This window comes from Pelobates fuscus, chromosome 1, assembly GCF_036172605.1.
Source record: "Pelobates fuscus isolate aPelFus1 chromosome 1, aPelFus1.pri, whole genome shotgun sequence".
NCBI classification, from domain to species: Eukaryota; Metazoa; Chordata; class Amphibia; order Anura; family Pelobatidae; genus Pelobates; species Pelobates fuscus.
In genome coordinates, this window is record NC_086317.1 from 477,175,604 (window position 1) to 477,188,946 (window position 13,343).

Sequence of the window (13,343 nt, forward strand, 5' to 3'; positions counted from 1 at the left end):
CTGCAATTATTCCTTGTTTTTTGAGTCTTTTTATTTTCTATGATATTAAAATTGTTGAGCTTCTGATAAATGAGAATTATTACTAAATGGAAATTCTACAATTTCAGGCTTGTTTTGCTGTATGACCCCCATGAATGTTATGTATTATGTGACACTCTAATCTCTTTAACATTGGGCATGTGGAAAGGAGACACCCATCTATTCCCTTTGATAATTAGCGGGTCAATGCTCACTTACCTCCCCCTGCTTAAACTAGCTAGCGCCTTCAGTCCACAAAAAGAGATCGGTGCCATTTCAGCACAAATTCTATTTTTGTGTAATACCACCGTATGCGAAATCACACGGTTACAGTGTTCCCAGTTGCTCTGGGACTTGGTGACGTGACCACAACTTACGGTACTCTTCCTTTTCCTGTTAAAGGTATATCGGTGCATTTGCTTGCTACAGATTATGACAATTATTGTTTTTTTTTTCAACTTTAGCCTATTTTCCGCAGATTTATATTGACTCATATGGGATCAGATGTCATTACTAGTGCTACGTGTTTCTATTTTGTTTTCTAGTTGGGAAGCCAATCAAAGTGGTGGAGAACCCGGACCCGTCCCACGAGGAGATAGATCGAATGCACACGATTTACACAGAAGAGCTCTACAAACTGTTTGAGGAGCATAAAACCAAGTACAATGTGCCAGCCGACAAGCACCTGACCTTCGTATAACATGGCATTACACAGATAAATGACGTTACAGTTTACAAGGATCTTTGGATTGACAGATATCACGTTCCTAGGGCATAATTTAAAACTAAAATTGTGATTGTTTACTCATTATTTCAATTCAGAAGAATTTACTGGAAAATGGATAGAATTATGTGAAAAAAAAAATATTTTTATAATTACTTACTTGAAATAGTGACTAATTTATGACTCCAAAAATGCAACTCTACCTTTGGCAAATCAGGACTAACCTTTAGGGTGGCAGAGGGTCAAGCAAAGCAACGCATAACCCTCTGGTACTTAAAGAGTTAAGATTATGTTTTGATTGCCAACTATTTAATAACATATAGAGAATAATGTATGTTTCCTTTAATAAATGTTTTTTTATTCCAAAAAATAGAGCTCGGGTGTTCTTTTGGTGTGAATAATATATAATTATTTATAGAGTACTTGTATTATTTTTTTTCTTTTCTGCCCGAACCATTCATACATTACAAATATAACTTACACAACGTTTAACATAATTATAAGTATTTTTTTTAAATCTACCCATATTTCATTCTTTTTTGGTTCTCTGTCAGGGTAACCTCATCAGATAGTGTTTGATAAAAAGTTACAAACTATTTAAGGCTTATTCACTAAAGTGAGCCTGTTGGACAACTTGATAACCCTTACATAAGCAGAGACATAGGGATATGTCAAACAATACATAACATTCTTAACTTGGTAAATAAACCCATGTATTTGTCCGTGAACATGTCTTCCATCATTAACTGACCATAAGTCCCCTGCTTGGAATATTTCTTGATATACATCGTTCATGTAGAAAAAAAACATTCATTTGAAGAAATTAATTTAGCTTCAAGCTCCTTGTAAGAGCTAGACTTTAATCCCAAAACAAAACCTTGTTATGTTCATTTCTGAAAATTCCAGTTTCACTGACAGATCCATGGTAATTAAGCCAGTTTAATTCTCCACCCTGCACTTTATTTGAGGACATGATTTCTTAAAAGGACACTATAGTCACTTTGTTAATACAGTGATCGTCAAGCCTCCCTGTATGTAATATACACAGCCTTCCTACACAACTTCCTTAAAGGAAAGAGCTTGTGTTTAAACTTCCTTTATTGCACAGTGTGTTTAATTTAGAATTTCATCATGCATTGTTAATAGCTTGCTAGACCTTGCAGCAGACACCTGTGTGTGATTAAAGTTCAATTTACAGAGCAGGAGATAAAAACGTATAAGGCAAGTTAACTTCTGATGAAAACTAAAACATTTTTTTTCATGCAGGCTGTGCCAGTCACAGCCAGGGGAGGTGTGGCTATGGTTGCATAAACATAAAAAAGTGATTTAACTCCTAAATGGCAGATAATGTATCAGTGAGGTTGCAGGGTCATGATACATATATTGCTTGTCCTCAATTCTTGTCCTCTTGAAACATATAAAGAAAATGAGGACCTGTAAGAAGATGCAGGAACACGAGTTCAATTCAGTGAAAGACAATATGACACGGGTCGTAGCTGAGGTTGAAAATATGATGCAGAGAAGTTCTATGTCAAAAAGGCTAAAGAAGTAATAATCATGCAGAGTGAAGCTTGGGAGCAGCATATCAGCAGACTATCATATAAGAGCTTGCAATGGAAGCCATAGAGCAGTGATGGCGAACCTATGGCAAGCGTGCCACAGGTGGCACGCCGGGCCCTTTCTGTGGGCACGCGGCCATAGGTTCGCCATTAATGCAGAGTAGGCACCTGCCTGCCCGAAACGGCAGGCGCCTACTCTGCTTCCGGGTCGGGAGGCAGGGGAGGGATCTTTGAAGCAGCTCCCCTGTCCTCCGGCGAGCAATCAGTGTGGAGCGTTGCCGCGTGTTACCATGGCAACGCTCCACACAGTATCGCGCGGGAGGACAGGGGAGCTGCTTCACAGATCCCTCCCCTGCCTCCCGAACCGGAAGCAGTACTTGCCACCACCGGACCACCAGGGATGACTGTGTCCCCCCCCTCCTTCATTAAAGGTAAGAAGGGGGGGGGGGGGGGGGGAGAAGATAATGATTTACCATACTTTTTTTTTTTTTAAACGTTTACCCCCATCCCCACACACACAGCACCCCTACCCCCCAGCAGTACCCCTACCCCCCACACACAGCACCCCTACCCCCAGCAGTACCCCTACCCCCCACACAGTACCCCTACCCCTCCCACACACAGTACCCCTACCCCCACACACACAGCAACCCTACCCCCCAGCAGTACCCCTACCCCCCCACACACAGTACCCCTACCCCCCACACACAGTACCCCTACCCCCCACACACAGCACCCCTACCCCCAGCAGTACCCCTACCCCCCAGCAGTACCCCTGCCCCCACACACAGTACCTCTACCCCCTCACACACAGTACCCCTACCCCCCAGCAGTACCCCTACCCCCCCACACACAGCACCCCTACCCCCCAGCAGTACCCCTACCCCTCCACAGACAGCACCCCTACCCCCAGCAGTACCCCTACCCCCCCCACACAGTACCCCTACCCCTCCCACACACAGTACCCCTACCCCCCGCACACAGCACCCCTACCCCCCAGCAGTACCCCTACCCCCTCCCACACAGTACCCCTACCCCCCACACACAGTACCCCTACCCCCCACAAGCAGTACCCCTACCCCCCACACACAGCACCCCTACCCCCAGCAGTACCCCTACCCCCCCAGCAGTACCCCTGCCCCCACACACAGTACCTCTACCCCCCACACAGTACCTCTACCCCCCCACACACAGTACCCCTACCCCCCACATACAGCACCCCTACCCCCCACACACAGCACCCCTCCTCTCCCCAGCACCCCTCCCCCACACCCAGCACCCCTCCCCTACACCCCACCCCTCCCCTACACCCCTACCTCCCACACACATCACCTCTACCCCCCAAACAGCACCTCTACCCCCCATACAGCACCCCTATCCCCCTACACAGCACCCCTACCCCCCTACACAGCACCCCTACCCCCCACACACAGCACCCTTACCCCCGCCCAGCACCCCTACCTCCCCACACACCACAGCACCCCTCATACACACACACATACAGCACCCCTCACACAAACATACAGCACCCCTCACACACACACACAACACCCCTCACACACACAGTACCCCTACCCCCCCACACACAGCAGCCCTACCCCCCCACACAGCAGCCCTAACCCCACACAGCACCCCCACCCCCCACACAGCACCCCCACAACACACACAGAACCCTTACCCCTGCCCAGCACCCCCACCCCCCACACAGCACAGCATCCCTACCTCCCCACACAGCACAGCACCCCTCATACACACACACACACACACACGTACAGCACCCCTCACACACACATACAGCACCCCTCACACACACACAGTACCCCTACCCCCCACACAGCACCCCCACAACACACACAGCACCCCCACCCCCGCCCAGCACCTCCGCTCAGCACCCCTCATACACATAACCACAGCACAGCACTCCTCACACACAAACACACACAGCACCCCTCACACACACACACAAACACACATACAGCACCCCTCATACACAAAGACACATACAGCACCCCTCATACACACACAGCACCCCTCACACACACAGCACCCCACACACACAGCACCACACACACACAGCACCCCTCATACACTTACACAGCACCCCTCATACACTTACACAGCACTCCTCATACACACACACAGCACCCCACACAGCACCCCCCCACACACACCCCTCAAACACACACAGCACCCCTCTCACACACACACAGCAACCCTCACACACACACAGCACCCCTCACACACAGCACCCCTCACACACAGCAACCCTCACACACAGCAACCCTCACACACAGCACCCCTCACACACAGCAACCCTCACACACACCACCCCTCACACACAGCACCCCTCACACACTGCACCCCTCACACACAGCACCTCACACAAACACATACACTACACCCCTCAATGCAGTATGTGTGTGTATTCAGCAGTCTGTGTGTGTGCGTGTATTCAGCAGTCTGTGTGTGTATTCAGCAGTCTGTGTGTGCGTGTATTCAGCAGTCTGTGTGTGCGTGTATTCAGCAGTGTGTGTGTGTGTGTGTATTCAGCAGTGTATGTGTGTGTATTCAGCAGTGTCTGTGTGTGTACTCACCAGTCTCTGTGTGTACTCACCAGTCTGTGTGTGTACTCAGCAGCCTGTCTGTGTGTGTACTCAGCAGACTGTCTGTGTGTGTACTCAGCAGACGGTCTGTATGTGTATTCATCAGTCTCTATATTCAGCAGTCTTGTGTGTGTGTGTGTGTGTGTGTGTGTGTATTCAGCAGACTGTGTGTTTGTATTCAGCAGTCTGTGTGTGTGTATGTATTGCATTTGTTGGAGATACTAATAAATATAAGCTTAATTTTATCTATTTATATCATTATTTAAAATTTGTTTCATTGAACTCTCTGTTGTTGTGTTCTTTTAAAACAAAAGTTGTTAATTAGTTCGGACAACAGTACGAGTTGTTTTTTCTAAACTTAAACCTTAATATTCAGGTTTAATTGCCTTGTTGGCACTTTAAGGAAAAAACAATTGGCATGTATTGCGGTTTGGGCACTCGGGCTCAAAAAGGTTCGCCATCACTGCCATAGAGTCTATAGGTATTGTCCAGTGGAATCCATAGATAAAGCAAAGTAAATATACTCACAGTCTCCATCATTATACATAAACACATAGATGTTCTAGCTCAAACATTTTATTTGTCTTAAAAGATTTCAGATAAAATACATAATAGCTACCAGGCAAGCTTTCTTGTTTGCGGTCCTTTTTGCGGTCATTTGGATTTAGATGCGGATTATTCAATGAATTAAGTGCATGTTTGTTATTTGACCTACAATGATTGTTAATTAGTGCCTGGATCATATTGCTACTTATTTATTGAGGTGCCAGCCTCCGGTCCGGTTTTGTACCTTGGACTACGAAGTGAGGATAGTGCGGACTGCTTCCTCCTTTTAAACAACACACAAACAATTGTAACCTTTGAGATGAGGGATGAGTTTAAAGGTCAGTTTGTACAAACCGTGGCTCTGTATGTGTTTACTTGAGGATTACCCCAGGTCCAAGTTTTAAATATAGATTATTGTTATATCTTACATTTATTTCAAATATAACTTAACACACATTATATATATACATAGAGAGAGAGAGGGATTGTATCAATAAGTAGTCTACTTGGTGTTTTCTTTTTAAAGTGAATACCCCAAAGTGGTCGTCTGTGTTACTACATATTTGGAACATACCATATACGATACACAAGTAGCATGTGTGGTCTTCCCCCCCAATCAAGATCCCAGTAGTGACATTTACATTAAAGTATGTCTACCTGCCCCAGCATGACAGATCTGGACATCAAAGTAGCTACATTTAATATCACCATAACAAACCATAAAAATAGGACTACAATTCGATGCTGTGTGGCACACTAGTAGAGTCACGGTTTTGGAGGCAAACCAACAAGGCCAAGGTGATGCAATTTTGATTGAACACTGTGTAGGTGCCTTGGACAATGTCAACCAGCCCCCGCTAATCCCAAGCAGGCAACCAAAATCAATGCCCAGACATCAGCCATGCCCCATCCCTCAGTAGTGTGAGTCCTTTCACGAAGGGGCACAATGACTCAGGATCATCAGGAGCTGGATCTCACAATTCCTGCTTGTAACACAGAAGCAAATACCCCCTGGAGTGCCCACCCAAACCCCAAAAAGGGAAGAAAAAATAATTTGCAGACCCTCAATTTTACACCCCCACCCCACCAACAGAGTCCTGGTGGGCCCAATCCAGGGATCAGCAATGTAGCAGAGTTGTTCAGTTCCGGTGGGGATTAGCGTTGAAACTGTAGGCTAGGTGTATAACTAAGGGTGAGAAGAGCCCCGATAAAGCAGAGCACATACTCACGCCTCCGGAGCCCCAGGATCCAGGCGCCATCAGGGCAGAGGGTCTGGCGAGGACCCATCTCCTCGTCATCAAAACAAGATGTTGACTTCTTTGCAGCTAGTTCAAGACCACTATGGCTCTCTTATAGCAGTATAAACTCCAACATCTATATAATATCAAAAAACAAACCAAAGACAAACCAGAATATCATGCGCACTTAACTGCTACAATTTTTATTGGACACTAAAAACACACAGCGTACCTAGGTCACTTGGCACCCAGGATGGAAATCTATGTTGGCACCCCATCCCAGAATTTTAAGCTTTTGTTTTTCGTTTTTGCACCCACTCATCGTTCTTTACTCTTCTTGTGTGTTTCACTATTCCCCTCTATAGTGGGGACTCTATATTCCTGACTCTATAGTGTTAAAAACACCATCTAGCCCCTCTTGCCTCCATTGCCCCTCTATATATAGTAAAACCTTACTTTTATTCCAGTCTGCTGCTTCTGGCTCTCCCACTGATCTGCCACCTTGGCTGACATCATAAAAAGTGTTGATCAAAGCCAATCACAATCAGTGGTGTATTTAGGTTTTGTGCTGGTCTGGGCATGACTAAACCTGGGCACCCCCTAATCTAAATATGTTCGCACCTCTTCCTGATTAAGAACCCACCCCTTATTACCTTTCAATCACTCGAGATGAAGAGGCACTAATGGCTGCTTTATATCTAGCTAGGCAAAGTTGAATAGCATGTAATTGTTATTAATAATGATGGAACCAATATATGTTTTGCATGTTATGACAAATGAGGCCTACTGTTACTATACAAAATGCATGCCCCTCACTTAAGCAGTTAAGCGGAATCACAGTAATCTAAACGTCTAGACATTGAAGCGATGATACTTATTATTAATTATAAACTACTGTTACTAATCGACAACTTAATTCACTATGACAGGTGTAGTTACTCAGCTTGTACTTAGCGTGTATTGTTAACTTAAAAATTGGTGCGTTTAACCTGAATGCTGTATAGCAGTCGACGAACATGTGTTTTTAAATTTGCTTATAACTGCTGCTGTGGCATTGTTGATGTGCGATTGTTCTTTCATGCACAACAAAAATAAAGAATTAAAAAAAAAAACTAACAATAATTTAACCCCTTCAGGACGGAGTCAATAGTGCACGTTCTGATCAAAACAAAACGTAAACAAAAACTGGAATTTGCGCTATATGTCTGTTTACCCGTAGTTCCCCTCTTTCAAATTATATGCACCCACACTTATTATATATCATTTTGTTCAGGAGAAACAGGGCTTTAATCTATCATTAACTATTCATATATGGAACATAATTTATTATGAATAAAATTAAAAAACATGTGAGAAAATTAGATTTTTTTTAAAATGTGCATTTCCGTCTGACATTTTAACTGTGAATGTCATAACACTGTTAGGTTTTACTGCAAAAAAATGCACAGATTTGTAATCAGCAATGTCTCACGAGTACAACAGTACCCCCCATTAACAGGTTTTATGTTGTTTTGGAAAGTTACAGTGTCAAATATAGAACATTCCATTTTCAAATTGAAATTTTCCAGATTAGTAATGTTACCTTTGAGACGGTGTGGTAGCCAGGAATGAGCATTACCCCCATAATGGCATAGCATTTGAAAAAGTAGACAAGCCAAGGTATTGAAAGTGGGGTATGTTTAGTCTTTTTTAGTAGCCACTTAGTCACAAACACTGGCCAAAGTTAGCGTTCATATTTGTTTTTGTGTGAAAAAAGCAAAAAACGAATATTTGGCCAGTGTTTGTGACTAAGTGGCTACTAAGAAAGACTGGACATACCCCACTTGCAATACCTCGGGTTGTCTACTTTTGCAAATGGTATGCCATCATGGGGGTAATTCTCATTCCTGGGCTACCATACGCTCTCAAAGGCAACATAACCAATCTGGCAAATTTCAATGTGAAAAAAATGAAATGCAAGCCTTATATGTGACTCTCTCACTTTCCAAAACACCATAAAACCTGTACATGGGGGGTACTGTTATTCTCGGGAGACTTCACTAAACACAAATATTAGTGTTTTAAAACAGTAAAACATATTACAACAATAATATAGACCATAAAAGTGCCGTTCGCTTGTAAAAAATGTGAAAAACGTCACTTTTACTTAAAATATCATCGTTGTAATACAATTTACCAGTTTGAAACACGAATATTTGAGTTCAGCGAAGTCTCCCGAGTAAAACAGTACCCCCAATGTACAGGTTTTATGGTGTCTTGGAGAGTTACAGGGTCAAATATAGTGCTTGCGAATTAAATTCTCTGCACTTTCTCCCTGTGTTGTCAGGCATGTCAATCAAATTTTAATTAATCAAATCACATAATTACGTTAAAAGATTATTTAAATATACACGTAGAATTTTAATATATATGCATTTATAGGTATTTAAATTCTACGCGTATACTAATGTAATCTTTTATGTAATTATATGTATTTATCTATATATATATATTTGCGTTTTTTTGTATTTTATATATAGATAGATATATATAGAATGTCATTCTAAGTGTATTTTGTTACCGATATATATATATTAATAACAAAATACAGTTAGAATGAAATTACATATGCATATATAATTTATATTAAATTTTGTTTCAATATTTTATTTGTTTATTTTATTATTTTATTTATTTATTATTTTAATTATACGTATTTATATATAATATATATATGTACATCTATTATATATATAATATATATACATATTATATATATATAACATCATTCTAAGTGTATTTTAATATTAATATATGTACTTATATTAATATTAAAATACACTTTGTATGACGTTACATATATATAATATGTATATATATTATATATATATAATATATATACATATTATATATATATATATAAATATATTTATTTTATTTTTACACATGTCTAATTTATTTTTTTTACACTACCTACCAGCAGGGGGACTCTCTGATATTTCAAACAGTCCCCCTGCTGGCAGATCCACAGCCAGCTATAGGGGGCCATGTGATCGCTCTTTGAGAGCGATCACATGGCCCCCGGGGGCCTCATTTGCCGGAAGGGGGCTGCCTGGGCTCTCAGGCAGCCCCCCAGAAGAGGATCGCGGCGGAGGTAAGTACACCTCTCTTCTTGGGGGCTTAAGCCGTTACGGCGTACCATGCCGTCGCAACGGCTTTAAAGCCCATTTAATGCGTGACGGCATGGTACGCCATAACGGCGTTAAGGGGTTAAAAGAACCCACCCCTTCCTCTTTAGAATCCACCTTCCTACTCATTTAAAAGTTCCCTATAGTGCCCCCCCCCTCATGCTTCCCCCCCCTACTCAGCACTGAAGGGGTTAAAATCCCTTCCGTCACTTACCTGAATCCAGCGCCAATGTCCCTCAGCGATGGGTTAGGCATCTCCTTCGCGCTTGCATTAGGCTTCCCCATAGGAAAGCATTTTTGTATCAATGTTTTCCTATGGGGATATAGCAGACGTTTGATGTCTTCATGCACAGCATGAGAACGTCCAGCATTAGTTTGGTGACTTTTGGTCACCTAACCACCCGGTAGGAGTTAACCCCTCAAGGTAAATATTGCAGTTTCAGAGAAACTGCAATAATTAAACTAGCAGGGTTAAGAGGAATGGGACACTGCATCCAGACCACTTCAATGAGCTGAAGAGCTCTGGGTGCCTATAGTGTCCCTTAAAGCACACACTCTGACAGTCACACACACACACACACACTCAATGACAAACACACAGACGTCACTGACAGACAGACTCACTGATTCGACACACACACATTCTGCAACAGACACACTGGCAGATACGCACTGACAGTCACACACACACACACACTTAATGACAAACACAGAGATGTCACTGACAGACACAGACTCACTAAATTGACAGACACTCGCAAATATACACTCACAGACACAGACAAACACTCACAGGCACACACTCAAACACTCACAGACACACACACATACACTCACTAATAATTAATATTATAAAAATACTTTAACAAAATTCCACCCAGCAACCCAACATGGACAGCTGACGTGGATCTGTCCCTGGGATCCAGTGGGGCTACTGGGAGGCGTACGACTGTATTGGAATCTGAGGCGACGAGGGAGCTCTGATCTACCGGCTCTAATCCCTTGTGCCTCTCCAGTGGTTCCGACGCCAGCCGCTACAGCTCCGTCCCTTTTTATGACGCTGTGCGTGCATGCACGCCGAAGTCATGACGCTGATGATGTCACAGCCTGCCAAAATGTATGAATTTGTTTGTTTGGGGGGCGTGGCTATAAATTAAAGGCATAGGGTTTACAAGGAACACTTACAGTATGATTAATTGCCCTGTTGTGGTTTCTGTTATTAGATCCCAAGAAAGCGTTGTATTCCTGTGTCTACTTTGGTATTTGGATCTCGGCTTTCTCCTGACTACTCTCCGTTCTGTTCTCCCTGACTCGGCTATTGTTACCGGCCGTAGGGAACATGTGTAATCGATAAACATCATGAACAGTGTTCCCTAGGTCGTTACATATACAGGCAAGTAGTATATGGCGATTTTGGGGAGCAAATCCTTCCCTAATAGTGTCAGTTCTGATTGTGAAGTATGATATGAAAAATAATAAATAATAATAAAAAATAATAAATATTAGAACTGAAGTGATTAATACAATATCTGTACATGGGTAAGTATATGGTTGCAAATAGAATTCGCACCTTTCTAAGACCCAATACGCTGTAAGAATATGACAAAAGATTGGACTGTGTAATGCTCCTGCTGTGTTTCAGGACCTCATAAATGATGGCCTTAGGGATCTACTGCATGTCTGTGCCGTGGTATACCTTGATGACATACTTGTATATTCTCCTGATTTAAAGTCACACCATACTCATGTGAGGATGGTGCTTAGGAAATTGTTGCAGAACGGTCTTTATTGCAAGTTAGAAAAATGTTTGTTCGACCAGACTTCTGTGCAATTCCTAGGGTATGTCATTTCTGAACAGGGATTCAGCATGGATCCCTCTAAGTTGGAAGCCATACTGTCCTGGCCTCTTCCCCAAGGACTTAAAGCAATACAACGCTTTATAGGGTTTGCCAATTATTATCGGAAGTTTATTAAAAACTTTTCACCACTTATTTCCCCTATTACGAAACTAACTAAAAACGGTTTGCACCCCAGGGTTTGGACTCCTGAAGCCCTTGAGGCCTTCGAGACTCTCAAAAAGGCATTTGCCACTGCCCCTGTGCTACACCACCCTGATCCTTCCCTTCCATTTGTTATGGAAGTGGATGCTTCTGAATCAGGTGTATGAGCAATGTTGTCCCAAAGATTATCGTATGACGAACCCCTCCATCCCTGTTGTTACTTTTCTAAAAGGCTGTCTGATTCAGAAAATAATTATGACGTCGGGAACAGGGAACTATTGGCTATTGTGATGGCTTTTAAAGAATGGAGGTACTTATTAGAGGGATCTAGACACAAAATTTTGGTTATAACTGATCACAAGAATCTCTCCTATATAGCAGATGCTAAAAGGTTGTCCTCTCGGCAGGCTAGATGGTCTTTATTTCTTTCACGCTTTCAGTACGTTATTACATATAGGCCTGGTTACCGTAATGTCAAAGCTGATGCTATCTCCCGACAGAACCTTTGGAGTCTATTGCCCCTGCACCCGAACCCATTGTACCTACGTCTCAGATAATAGCTGCTACTCGTTTGGTTATTTCGTCTCCTTTCCTTGATAGTATCAAGACATACCAAGCACAAGCACCCTCTGAGACACCTGTTGGTAAACTATACGTAAAAGTAAAAGACAGAAAAAAATTGTTAGCTTTATTTCACACCGCCAAAACTGCTGGTCATCCAGGGATTACCAAGACGTACAAGGGTCTCCTTCAACAGTTTTGGTGGCCTTCACTTAAACAAGACATGGTGGAGTATGTGCAGGCTTGTCGTGTCTGTACACAGTGTAAGTCGCCTAATGTTAAACCCCGGGGACTCCTGATGCCCCTATCTGTACCCAAGAAACCCTGGACCCACTTGTCCATGGATTTTATTGTGGATCTTTCTTCCTCTGATGGACAGACAGTAATTTTGACTGTGACAGATAGGTTCTCTAAAATGGCGCACTTTATTCCACTTAAGAAACTTCCTTCTGCGGTTCAGTTGGCTCAGGTGTTTGCCAAAGAGGTGTTCCGGTTGCATGGTATACCTATGGATATCGTATCCGACAGGGGTTCTCAATTTGTCTCTCGGTTTTGGAAGGGCTTTTGTGCAGAGATGGGGATCTCCTTGTCGTTTACGTCCTCCTATCATCCACAATCTAATGGAGCTACTGAATAGGCCAATCAGTCTGTGGAGTTGTATTTACGCTGCTTCACGAATGCACACCAGGACAACTGGTCTCGTCTTCTTCCCTGGGCTGAATTCGCCAGGAATACTGTGACTCATTCGTCCACTGGCTTAAGTCCTTTATGGTTGATTATGGGTTCCAACCCTCTGTCCTTCCCGGTGTATCCTCCGACAAGGGAATGCCCACTTTGGACGAGCACCTCGCCTCCTTACGGAAGATGTGGGATCAGGTCCATGTTGCTCTCTCTCGTGCAGCGGTTGCGCAGAAGAGATTCGCTGAT

The 13,343-nt window shown here is 43.1% G+C and overlaps 1 protein-coding gene across 1 annotated transcript in view; it reads left to right on the forward strand.

Moving 5' to 3' along the window:
- The window catches only part of MOGAT2 (monoacylglycerol O-acyltransferase 2), a 108,317-nt gene extending 107,344 nt beyond the window's left edge, over positions 1–973 (forward strand). The window contains exon 6 of the mRNA XM_063432300.1: positions 564–973. Within this exon, the coding sequence (XP_063288370.1) occupies positions 564–718 (155 nt within the window). The 3' untranslated portion in view covers positions 719–973. The remainder of the gene's footprint in view (positions 1–563) is intronic.
- Positions 974–13,343: the final 12,370 nt, after the last annotated feature.